The 13602-nt window shown below is 43.0% G+C and overlaps 1 protein-coding gene across 5 annotated transcripts in view; it reads left to right on the top strand.

Annotated features, from left to right (window-relative positions):
* The window catches only part of UBR5 (ubiquitin protein ligase E3 component n-recognin 5), a 156442-nt gene extending 148057 nt beyond the window's left edge, over positions 1-8385 (top strand). For all 5 annotated transcript variants that reach the window (XM_067537338.1, XM_067537335.1, XM_067537337.1 and 2 more), the window contains 3 exons: positions 3392-3536; positions 4205-4290; positions 5320-8385. In XM_067537338.1, coding sequence (XP_067393439.1) covers positions 3392-3536; positions 4205-4290; positions 5320-5532 — 444 coding nt within the window. In that variant the 3' untranslated portion in view covers positions 5533-8385. The remainder of the gene's footprint in view (positions 1-3391; positions 3537-4204; positions 4291-5319) is intronic.
* Positions 8386-13602: the final 5217 nt, after the last annotated feature.

Here is a 13602-nt window from a genome sequence, read left to right as displayed (position 1 = left end):
TTGAGGATCTCTTGTCTCAGGACAAGGGATGCATCGTCCATCCACATCTGAAGAAATTACATCTGACAGCATGGCTCCTAACTAGTTCCGAAAAACTGAACTACAATGTTCAGAACCAGTAAAGCATATTTTACTAAATAGCAGAAAACCTGCTACAAGAAAAACTTACCTTCAAAAATGGCATAGATGTTCCTTATGGTGTCAGAGGCAGATCCCTGCAATAGTTGCTCCAATCCCCATTATATTGGACTTCTGGAAATAAAAAAAAGTAGGATTATCAATTAACTCATTTAAGGTACACCTAGCAGCTACCATGATCTCATAGATACCACAATCTTTGCACACCCAATTGTGAAACATTTCATGACTGGCATACAGAATGTGTACCCAGACATATGTTCTCCCATGATATCTTGGGACCTCAATTTAGTCCTAAGGACCATCATCAAGCCGCCATTTGAACCCTTAGCGACTTGATCGTTAATGTAGATGTCGATGAAGGTATCATTTCTAGTGGCAATCACATCAGCACAATGCGTAGGTGAGCTCGGAGCACTTATGGTCCACCTACCATGTACAGTATTTCACAAAGAAAGTAACGCTACGACCTCCTCTGAAATTCCTCCCCAAAGTGACATCAGCATCCCACTTTAATCAGACCATTTATTTACCTACATTATATCTGAAACCCCATGTTGATGCACAGGATGCAGCCCTCTGTACACTAGACATCAGATGAGCCATTGTGTTTTACCTAGAAAGAACAAAACCATTCAGGAAATCCCCCCCAGACTTTTTATATCACTTGCAAAATGGTCCAAGGGCACTGCCATAACCACCCAAAGACTATCAAAATGGATTTCCAACTGCATCCACCCATGTTACACACAATCGGAGTAACACCACCCAGAGGCACACTCAACCAGATCAATCTCCCTGTCCACAGCCTTCTTACGCAATGTATCAATTACTGAAATATGCAAAGCAGCTATCTGAGCTTTGACCCACACTTTCATAAAGCATTACATCAATCAAGCATCAAGACATGATGCAGCAATCAGACTCTCAGTACTCTCAGTTCTCAGTACAGCCTAACACCTCCGAAGTCCCTTCCACCAATTGAGGGCACTGCTCGAGAATCATCTGGAGTGGAGCACCCACATGAACACTACTTGAAGAAGTTTACTCACCTTGTGCAGTAACTGAGGTTCTTCGAGATGTGTCCCCCTGTGGGTGCTCCACTACCCACCCTCCTCCCCTCTACTTCAGAGCCAAGTGTCACAGCTCTACGATAGAGAAGGAACAGAGGGGGTCTGATCGCGCATGCCCCAAAAAGGACAGCGCATACACTACTGACAAAATCTCCAATCAAGGATGCAAGGACACGCCAACATCTGAAGTGGAGCACCCACAGGGACACACATCTTGAAGAACCTCAGTTACTGCACAAGGTGCATTACCCTCTCATTTTTTGGAAGCTTGTTTTGAAATAAAAGATTAGGCATACAAATACTTGCTTTGTGATCAGTGATTCAGAGACCAATGTTTTGGGTAATTTACTGGACTGCCAAACCGTTTCCAAGCATTGTAGCCCATGGGATATTAGAGTTTGAAATTTATATTGTCCTTACTGCCATTTACCTCCTCCCCCCTCCTCTCTCTCACTTCCTCCCCAAGAAACAGTTCTGACATGATTTAACAGTATCTCCTAAATACTCATTTAAAGAACATAAGAATGGCCATACTGGGTCAGGCCAATGGTCCCTCTAACTCAGTATTCTGTCTTTCGACAGTGGCCAGTGCCAGATGCTTCAGAGGGAGTAATAGAACAGGGCAATTTATTGAGTGATCCATCTTTTGTCATCCAGTCCCAGCTTCTAGCAGTCAGAGGTTTAGGGACACCCAGAGTATGGGGCTGCGCCCCTGATTTGGCTAATAGCCATTGTTGGGACCTATCCTCTGTGAACTTACGTAATTGTTTTTTGAACCCAGTTATATTTTTGGATTTTACAAAGTTCCTTGGCAGTGAATTCCACAGATTAACTGTGCATTGTGTGAAGAAATACTTCCATACGTTTGTTTTTAAATTGGCTGCCTCTTAATTTCATTGTGTGACCCCTGATTCATGTGTTATGTGAAAGGGGTAAATAAAATGTCACTATTGACTTTGTCTAGACCATTCATGATATTATATATCTGTCATAGTCCCCCTTATTTGTGTCTCTTCTAAACTGAACAGTCCCAGTCTTTTTAATCTCTCTTCATGTGGAAGCTGTTCCATACCCCTAATTTTTTAGTTGTCCTTCTCTGTACTTTTTCTAATTTCTTTTTTGAGATGGGATGACCAGAACTGCATGCAGTATTCAAGGTGTGAGTGTACCATAAATTTATGTAGTGGTGTTGATATTTTCTGTCTTACTTCTTATCCCTTTCCTAATGGTTCCCAACATCCTGCAGATGTTTTCAGAGAACTATCCACAATGACTCCAAGATCTTTCTTGAATGGTAACAGCTAATTTAGACCCTATCATTTTGTATGTGTACTTGGGATTGTTTTCCAATGTGCATTTCTTTGCACTTATCAACATTGCATTGAATCAACATTCGCATTGAATCTTTGCACTTATCAACATTGACTTTCACCTGCTATTTTGTTGCCCAGTCATCCAGTTTTAAGGCTAAAACTTTCAAAACTGAGTGTCTAAAGGAGTTAGGCTCCCAAGTCCATATTTAGGTATCTAAATAGGTGGACTAATTTTTCAAAAGTGCTGAACACCCAGGAGCTCCCACTAAAACTCAAGCATAAATAATTAAATGAGTTGGTATGTGTTAAAAAGTGATGGCCAATGCTTTCTGCCTCTTTGAAAGCTAAGTTCCAAGCTTTCTAATGAGATACAGCTACAGAATTTGTTTGTTAGGTCTAATGGTTCTCAAAGTGGCAGATTTTTAAAGCAGTATCAGAATTCAAGGAAGTGGGAGTTCAGAGTAGAGGGCAGCAAGGTAATAAAAAGAATTGTGAATATACTGTAACTGATTGATTAGGGCATAGAAAATATGGCTATATGGAAAAGTTCAAATTCCAGAGAGAGAGAGAGAGCATTTGTTTCTACTCCCACTGGTTTGCAAGGTACCAAACTTAAAAATAACTGTCCCTCAGTGCTTTTGTAACTGGTCTAGGTCTGAATATTGTAAGTTCTAGACTTTGGACTCGTACAGTTTTCCATTCCAAAAGACATTTTTACCTTTTGAGATTGAACATGGAAGAGTTGAACAGCCAAGAGGAAAATGTATTCTATTTGTGAGCTGTGAATGTCCTTGTATGTAATTTCTCAGAGATGCACTTAAAGGGGAGCCAAGGTGGTCAGTAAAAAGTGAATCTTGTGACTTTCAGGCAATGAGGAAAGGTCTGCTGGATGTGCTTCCAAAGAATTCATTAGAAGACTTGACAGCAGAAGATTTCAGGCTTTTGGTAAACGGCTGTGGTGAAGTAAACGTGCAAATGCTGATCAGCTTTACCTCTTTCAATGATGAGTCAGGTATGAAATACTTTGTTTAGGATATGAGCTGTACAGCTAGAAAATTAACATTCATCTATTTATCCAGTATGTGAAGATGGTTATCAAAGATAATTTTTTCAACTTTTTCTAAACTTAAAACCAGCCCTGTGCATTGATATTAATGAATGGCTCTAAATATAATATGTTAAAAGGATTTTCAGTGTGCCAGACCCTATTATATGCCAATTTTAAGAATCTTCGCCTCAAAATGGAAGGGTACAATATACAACTTTTTGCAGGATACAACCTCGGTATCACTATATATAAACAATCCATCAGAATGCAAGGAGAGCATATTATGGGTAGTGCTATTTTTCCTGCCAAATCCTGGCCTGGATATATTTAGAGTTATGACTGATGTAGTCTAATATTTTTAAAGCAATATTTCGTTGGCATGTTACTAACTTAGATACAGCTAGTTAGTAAATCATAAGGGCGTCTTAATTTTCTTAGTTGTTTACACCAGAGTGCTTAGGTCTAGCCTTACCTTCAGAAGTGTTTGTATTAGTGTTTGACATAGAATTGTCCTCATTCCTGGTATCCAGGTTTTGTGGGGAGAGAAATTGAAACAAAGTGTTTTACTTGCTGGCATGTATAAAACATGTTCATTGTTGAATACATTAACTTAATTATTCCATTTCAAACAGGAGAAAATGCTGAGAAGCTCTTGCAGTTCAAGCGTTGGTTTTGGTCCATAGTTGAGAAGATGAGTATGACAGAAAGACAAGATCTAGTAAGTTGTCCTTCCCCTGTGAAAGGTTGTTTGACTGCTTCTCAATAATGGGTACTGCTTTTCGATATTTTTTTTTCTTTTAATGGAAAGATTTTCTACACTGATAGGGTGGCAAAGTAGGTACTAGGAAGTTAGAGTCTCCAGAGTTGAAAGTCTAATGCACTGGGTACAAAGCCTAATTTTGTTCACAAGAAAATAAATATTGGTGTGTATCTTTCATTGTCCATATCTCAAAATTCTCAGGAACATTTGCAGTCCCTGCTTGAGAGGTACAAACTAAGTAACAGATGGGCAAAATGTCAGGTTTGAATTGCATTTATTGACGATTGTGGAAAAGTTTGCTTGTTATGCACTGTATTCACCCACTTTTTAAATGTTCTCTTTTTATCACCTCAGAGATGTGAACCTTCTCATTTTTGAGTGAACTCAGCAAAAAAGAAAACAAGGATTGGTGTAAAAGAGGAAAATCTAGAGCAGATGCATGCAATGCAGTATTCACTTTGCTCTGCAAGAGAATATTTCAGACTTCTAATGTAAAGTCTTGGTACTGCAATTGCCATTGCTAGCTGTTAATGCCTTTGGTATCGGTGCTTTTTAAAAAAAGTAATTCACTTGATAGAAAATGGAAAATTAGATTGTATATGAAACTTGTTATATACAGATGTTTTCCTCTTCCCAAAAGGATGGGAAATCCCATCTTCCTGCTCCAATATATAGTCAATATCACTTGGAGAGTGTTGTTTCTTTTCATAAGTTGCTTTGACAAATGTGGTATTATATATTTGTAGTTGAGAAGAGAGGAAATGACTAGGTGTATAACATGTTGTCATAACAGTACACAGCACAACCACTGAGTCGCTACACCACAAGGAATGTTTCATGATCAAGTGCACCATGACTGCCCTGTGACTTTCCCATTTTACTCATGGCAGAATAATGATCAGTATGGGAGACCAATGTTTGTACCATGGAGTCAGTTTAAATATTTCAAGACCAGCAAAAGTTAGAGCTTACTTTCTGTTCTTTTAGGTTTACTTTTGGACATCAAGCCCGTCATTGCCTGCCAGTGAGGAGGGATTCCAGCCCATGCCATCAATCACAATAAGGCCACCAGATGACCAGCATCTTCCTACAGCAAACACTTGCATTTCTCGCCTTTATGTCCCCCTCTATTCCTCTAAACAGATTCTGAAACAGAAATTGTTACTCGCCATTAAGACCAAGAATTTTGGTTTTGTGTAGAGTATAAAAAGTGTGTATTGCTGTGTAATATTACTAGCTAAGTTTTGTAGATTTTTCCATTTGTCTATAAAAGTTTATGAAAGTTAATGCTGTCATACCCCTGGTGGTACTTTAATGATTAAATGCAAACATTCCTGTACTAAGTTTGTAACCTACAGGCCTAAGAAGCACTAGCAATGTTTCACTGTAACAGTTCGCTAGTCAATAACTTCTTGGCCTAACCCCAGCCAAAGATGACAGCAGAACAATATAATTTACACTGTGATTTATCTTTTTGCTGAGGGAAAATATGTAAAATGTTCAGAAAATTCACTGCTGCCTTTGTGGAAAGTGTTTCAGCAAAGGTTCTTGTATAGAGGGAGTAGGGAATTTCAAAATAAAAAATTAAGTATGTTCTGTGTTTTTATTTTAACTTTTTTATGGTGTTTAATTTGTGGTTGGCTGCAGTTGTGTATCATGTATATTGAACTTGTAAAAAGTTCTTGACAGTTCAGATCTAAGAGTTGGAATCATTCACTTTTACTTATGAAACCACTTTCACTGCAATTTCTGTTCTGGTTGCATTGAACTCTGGCACATTAGATCCCATCACTAATATTTTGCATGTAATCTGTACCTTTAGTGAGGTTTTTTTGTACATATGATGAGGCCAATGCACAGTATTTCATAGTTCACAATCAACCTTTTTGTATCCCTATTTCAGTAAGCAGACAGTCAGGAGGTTGTTCCACTTCCAGTTCTAACCAGACACTTGTACTGCGATATCTCAACTGTGTAAACTCAACTTGGGCACTTTCTGGTAACTGTAAAATGTTTATAAGATCATGATTATTGAAGATACAGTTTGGAAAATTTTAATGTTCGTGAGCAGCTTAACTACTTTTGTATCTAGCCTTTTTTAAGTATCTTGTTACAGTTTTTTAATAAAGAAATTATAGACAAAATACCAAGTCATACTGAAGACACAATAGTTTTTATTTATGTAACTCTGTATATTTTAGCTTAACAGCATACACCAGACACAGTTGTCCATTAAAAATTTCAATTTCATAACAAAAATTGATCTGCATCATATAATAAACAAAATGGAAGCAATTCAGCCCACATTTTACAGTTAGCAGAGAATCCTGAATGGAGTGGGCCAGGCAACCCTTTCTCTTCACAAAAAATGCAGGGTTTAAGGGAAAGTGGTTTGTTCCCCCTCCCCCACAAAATCAAAATGAATTACAATAGAATAAATCTGCAGACTTGTTGTAGTGAGACCTACTATATAATTCACTCTTTAATAAAGCGATTATGGGTTTTGGAAAAGTAGTCTTTGAATATAGAGTAGCCTAGGACTTGTTTGTCATTAAATTCCTAATGATTTAATGATTTCCATTATAAATGTTAGAGGTCATTAGTAATGAAAGGAGCAACTTTGGCCATCCTCACTATCATAATTCTGATGCTTAGTAAGGCTTAATAGACTACACATCATGATGATGATGGGGGTTTTGATGTAAGAATTTGTTGTTCTCCTACTTCCCCCTGCACTCTGTGACTCCACATTGTGATGACTTTTCCCTTGCTGAGGGGAGCTAAGCTGGTTTTCCACCAAAATTGGCCAGTGCCACTTTCAGTGCCAAGCAGAGGTGGATGGTCAAAAGTGACCTAAATCCCTTTTTCCATCCTACCTAAAAATGCAGCATCCTGCTTCTGTAGCACTTCTAACAGTTTTATGCATGGAGGAGGGCTTGGGACCATAACTCTGATCACCATGTGTGCCACACTGACTCTGAAGACTGTATTATAAGGCTAACTCTTCAGGACTTGTATAGTAGAAATATTTTCACATGTATTAATGAAATGGTAATAGCATCCCCAAGAACAGCACTCATAGGCAGAGATGAGGTTTCTAGTTAGGTAATGGGGACTGGAAGTCTGGCATTTTGGATTCTATTTCAGGAAGTTATTTTAGACAGACCCTCAGTTCAAAGACTTAAATACGAGCTGTACTGCTTTTTCTGGAGTGGCTTTACATCAATGTAGCTATTCCTGTATGGGAAGGGGAATAAACTATATAGGTATAAGACACTTTTATCCCAGTATAACTGTCCATGCTAGGGGTTGTACCAGTATAAATACTTCAGTTTAAAAAAAAAAAAAAAAAAAAATGGCACCCCTAACTGAAATAGTTCATATTGGTACAAAAACTGTAGATCAGGCCTCAGATTCACAGTCTGTAACATAAAGAAGCTGTCTCCCTCACAAAAGCTTTGTGAGGCTTAATGATGTAAAACTCATCCAAGATCCCCTGATCAAAGGCCGTATGTAAGTGTAAAGTATTGTGTATATATGTATTGTGTGTGTATATGTATAAAAATGTATGTGTATGTATAACATATAAATATATGTTATATGTATATATATTTCTGTATATAACAAACATTTTTTAAAAATCCTGTACTGTATAGCTAGGCAGAAACTACACAGGTAACTAGTCTTACACAGTAGTTCACCATATATACACAACCAAGGCATTCTGACTACATAAGCAGAGGGGTAAGCCAGAATAATTTATGCTGCCATCATTGACTTGAAATATGTATGTTGCTTTATAAAATAGCTTTTCTCTCTGTATGGTATATTTAAGCAATATCAAGGTTTTTAATAAGAAAAATGTTTATTAAAATCATACACCTTGTTTCCCTTTGACGTAAGCCCTTCTGTTAGTTTATTTTTAAGATGCAGTAGAGAAATAAAAGAAAAAAAGGAGAAAAGTTTGTAATATTTCAGTTTTATGGCCTAATTCCTCAACTGTTCATAATTCTTTTAGTACCGCAGCCACCAATAAAAAATGTCAACTTTTGCCAACACATCAATAGTTGGTTGTTCTTCGAGTGCTTGCTCATATCCATTCGATGTCAGGCATGTGTGTGCCATATGCACCGATATCAAAGATTTTTCCCTTAGGGGTATCCGTAGGACCAGCTCTAGCACCCTCTGCAGTGGCACGCATATGTGCTGGTATAAGGGGCGCTGTTGGGGTCCCCTCCCCTGTTCCTTATTACCACCTGTGACGGTGCTGAAACGTCCTTGCCTCGGCAAGCCTTCTACCAGTGGTTTCATCTGTAGACTTAGTGTACATAGTTTGTTAAATAAGTTAATTAGTTAGAGTTAGCAGTTAGTCCCGCAGGGACATTAGCCCCAGGGTTGGGCTGCTCATCAGAGCTGCTTAAAAGTGTCTGGGTGAAACCCACATTCAAGATAAGTGCAGGATCTGCAGAAACTTCAGACCCCACACTGAAAAGGACCGGGACATCAGGTTAAGAGAACTTCTGATGGAGTCTGCTCTCAGACTGGACTCTCAGCCTGGCCGGTCGGACTCTGCGCCCAGCACATTGGCATCAACTTGAAGCGTCCTGCTGGCACCGAATTCTTTATTCTGGCACCAGTCACCATCCCTGGAGCTGAAGAAGGGGTACAAGAAGCTGCACACTGTAAGAGGGTGCTAGTCAGCCTCTTACGACGGACAAACAGAGTAGAGTATGAGCCGACACCCGTGCCGGCCTGCTCATCTTCCCTGGAACTTGGGTCGACTACGTCTTCACCCATCAGAGCTTCCAGTCCTCCCCGGACCTGCCTCTGACTCCTGGCAGCAGTAGGGGTACCAGCACCTCGCGGCACCATTCACACCTGAGGCCTTTCAAAGTGGCCAAGGACTTGCTCTCGCTCCCTGTGCTGCCCACTCCTTAGGAGGAGAGACCTCTGCAGCTAGACCCCATGCTGGGGTGGCTGGCCAAAAGTGTGTCCAGGGGCAAGCTCATGATGGAGGCCCTGCACAGATCCCTAATGCCTTGACACCACTCTCCAACCCTTCGTTGGTTGCCGACATCCTGGCAGTGGTCACTAGGACTCCTGGCGCCGTTCCCCTTGGTACCAATCCCTGGAGCCTTGATGCAGGTCACCATGGTCCCGATACCAATCCCCAGACCCATGGTGTCAGTCTCCAGAGTGCTGCTACCCATCGCTGGAGTACCGTCATTGATCACCAGATGCTTGTCACCAATAGACAGAGTCCCAGCACTGCTCCCCAGTACTGGGACACTGCACCTACCGTGCACTAAAAAGTTGGAAACAGGATTGCAGGTGCAACCATCTATCTCAGGAACATCTGAGAGATGCTCGGACAGTGTCGCGCTTGTCCCCAGACTTGGATGAGGCACCAGACCAAGATGGCGGGGGTTGGGGCTTTAGCAATACCCCAGCTGCAGAACAGTCGCCTACTCCACCTTTACCTGCCGCTGCCACCTCCTCCTCATTGTCGTACTCTTCATCATCATCACCACTGATGAGATGTTAGTGGGTTCTTTTGCCATGGTTCCACAGGATATTAGAGCGCACCAGAAGCTACTCAAGAGTAGCCACGAATTTGGGCTTGGAGGCAGAGGAGCTGAAGGAGCCCGCTGATGCGCATTTTGGCAGCAGCAGCTCCTTCTAGAATGGCCCTTCCCGTCCACAAGGGAGTTGTCAAACTTGTCGAGGCTTTATGGCAAACCCCCTTCTCTCTGCCCCCCACATGTAAAAGAGCTGAGAAAAAAATATTATGTACCTGCCAAGGGGTTCGAATACCTGTACTCTCACCCATCCCCAGGGTCGTTGGTGGTGTCAGCTGCCAATGAAAGAGATGGGTAGGTGCAGTCAAGCTCAACCCCCAAGAACGAAGATATGAAGAAGCTTGACTCTTAGACAGAAAGATTTATTCAGCTGCTAGCCTCCAGCTCTGCATATCAAACCAGCAAGTCCTGCTGGGGAGATATGACTATAACGTATATGGATATAGCCCCAGAAGTCTAAGCAGGAGTTTGCAGTTATTTTGGAGGAGAGCGAATCAGTAGCCCGAGCTTCTGTCCAAGCAGCCTCTGATGCGGCCAACTCAACTGCCAGAAGAATGGCATCAGCTGTCTCTATGCAGAGGGTCTTGTGGCTGTGGCCATCTGGCCGATCTGCAGAGGTCCAACAATCTATCCAGGACCACCCCTTTGATGGCGCAGTGCTGTTCTCTGACCAAACGGATGTCAGGCTGCCCAGCCTAAAGGATTCCCAGCTACACTCCATTCCTTAGGCCTGTACACTCCATCTGCTTCCAGGAAGCATTTCGGGCCCCAGCAACCACAGTAGTTCATGGGCCAGGTCAGGAGTGAGCCCTACAAGAAGAAAAGGCTATAAGCACTGTCAAGGTCAACCCCCTGCCAGCACTTCCCAGTCAGGTTCAAGTTGCTGCCCACCAGGTGGCAGGCAGGCCTTCTGAGGGTGTTCCCAGGGGCAGCCTAGCAAACTTAACCCAGGATCCAAACCTCCCCTTCTCAAACCACCTTTCACCCTACCTTCCTGCATAGGTGGCTATTAACATTGGACAAGTGAGTGCTAAGCACCATTGCAGTGGGGTACACTCTTCAGTTTATTTCGATCCATCCTTCCCACCCCTCCATCCCTGTCCCTCTTCAGGGACCTTTCTCATGAGCAACTTCTCATCCAGGAGTTGAGGAAGTTCCCCTACAACTGAGGGAAAAGGTTCTACTCCCATTACTTTCTAATCCCAAAGGAGGCCTCCGACCCATATTGGACCTACATCGCTGCAACAAAGATCTCAAGAAGCTGAGATTCCATATGGTCTCCCTGGCCATCATCATCCCCTCCCTAGATCCTGGATGCTGGTACACTGCCTTCAATCTAATGGGTGCATACTTCCATTTTCCTTGGCCACAGACAGTTCTTATGGTTTGTGGTGGGAGACAACCACTACCAATTCACAGCCCTCCCGTTTGGTCTATCAACAGCACCAAGAGTGTTCACGAAATGTCTGGCAGTAGTTGCAGCCTGCCTCAGACATCGGGGAATACAAATTTACTCTTACCTCGATGACTGGCTCATCAAGGGTTCCTCGGAAGCTCAGGTTCAGCACAGTAGCACAGTATTACGGGCCACCTGCCAAGAGGTCAGCCTGTTGATAAACTAACAGAAATCTACATTAGTACCAGTGCAAAGGATAAAGTTTATAGGGGCAGTCTTGGACTTTATCTGGGGCAGAGCATTTCTAACACAAGCCAGCGTTCAAACCATGTCAGAGCTGATTATCCAGGTCACAGCTCATCCCCTCACCACAGCGAAAGTTTGCCTTAGACTGCTGGGTCACATGGCAGCATGTACCTACATGGTACAATACATAAGACTGCACCTCAGACCCCTTCAGTTGTGGCTAGCATCAGTTTACTCCCCAACAAGGCCTAGCCTGTTCATGATCCTTACGATCCCGCCTCATTGGCATGGTGGACAAACCCTGCCCATGTAGCAAGAGGAGTTCCCTTTGTGGCCCCCAGCCCGACTGTCTCCTTAGTATTGGACGCTTTGGACCTAGGGTGGGGTTCCCATCTCGGCTCCCTCAAGACCCAATGCCTCTGGTCCACAGAGAGGCTGACCCCCCCCCCCCCCCCCCCCCCCACACACACACGTACGTCCCAGGGCAATCCATTTAGCCTGCGAAAGTGTTCCTTCCCCAGATGTCGGAAAGGTAGTACGGGTATTGACGGACAATACAGCATTGATGTATTATGTCAACAAGCAAGGAGGAGCAAGATCCTCAGTCCTCTGCCAAGAGGCACTCTGCCTATGGGACTTCTCTGTGTAACATGCAATCTGCCTCGAAGCCTCACACCTCCTGGGGGTCAAGAACACATTGGCAGATCACCTCAGCAGGTCCTTCTCACCACAAGTGATCCCTGCCCCTGGAGGTAGTCAAGGTTATCCTTCAGAGGTGGGGAACTCCCTGGGTGGACCTATTTGCAACCAAACAGAAGAGGAAATGTCACTGTTTGAGTTCCCTGCAAGGACCTGAGAGTGGCTTGCTTCCCAACACATTCCTCCTGCAGTGGTTGGGAGGCCTGATGTACGCCTTTCCACCGATCCCTCTAATCCACAAAGTCCTCATAAAGATCAAGAAGGACAAAGTGCGGGTCATAATGATTGCTCTGGCATTGTCCTGCAAACACTGGTTTGGCATGTCACTGGACCTGATGGTGGCAGCCCTCTGGACACTCCTGGACCTTCTGGACTTGATTTCACAGGATCACGGTGGGCCGTCACATCCAAACCTCACTTCCTTACACCTAACGACATGGATGCTGCATAGTTAAGCCTTGAGGAGCAGGCCTGCTCCACTCAAGTTCAGAAAGTCTTGCTGGAAAGCAGAAAACCCTCTACTAGAGCTACTTACCTGGTGAAGTGGAAATGCTTCTCCTGCTAGGCAGTGGAATGAAACCTCTCCCCAACCTAGGTACGGTTGTACTCCATTCTGGAGCACTTACTCCATTTGAAACATCAAGGCCTGGCATTATCTATCAGGGTACATCTGGCAGTCATCTCGGCCTTTCATCGCATATTCAGGGCAGATCAGTCTTCTCTCATGAGATGACTGTCAGATTCCTGTAAAGGCTCTTTCTGCAGGTGAGAGACCCAGTTCCCCCATGAGATCTCACCCTAGTTTTGTCCAGACGCACTTGGCCTCCCTTTGAGCCCATGGCATCCTGTTTGCTTCTTCACTTGTGGAAAGTTGCTTTTCTGATGGCAATTGCATCGGCAAGGCGAGACTCCGAAAACAAGGCTATAACTATACTGTGTTTTACAAAGATAAAGTTCAGCTGGCCCTCACTCTGCATTTCTATCAAAGGTGGTATCGCAGTTTCATGTCAACCAGACATCTTCCTGCCAGTCTTTTTTTCCATAGCTTCACAGCTCTAGCGAAGAGAGACTCCTGCACACCTTGGACTTAGGCGAGCGCTGGCTTTCTACGTGGAAAGAAATAAGCCCTTCCAAAAATCCACGCAGCTCTTCATCGTGGTTGCCGAGCAAATGAAGGGTTTGCCAGTCTCATCATAGAGGATTTCCTCCTGGATCAGCACCTGCATCCGAACTTGTTACAAGCAGACAAAAGTCATGCTTCCTGCCACTCTGATAGCCCATTCAATAAAAGCACAGGATTCAACAGTGGCTTTCTTAGCTCAGGTTCCAGTACAGGACATTTTCAGGGCC

This window comes from Emydura macquarii, unplaced genomic scaffold (genome assembly GCF_026122565.2).
Source record: "Emydura macquarii macquarii isolate MOO-44397 ecotype Brisbane River unplaced genomic scaffold, CSIRO-AGI_Emac_v2 contig_383, whole genome shotgun sequence".
Lineage (NCBI taxonomy): Eukaryota > Metazoa > Chordata > Testudines > Chelidae > Emydura > Emydura macquarii.
Note: the sequence above shows the minus strand (reverse complement) of the source record. Positions and strands in the feature narration are given on the sequence as shown.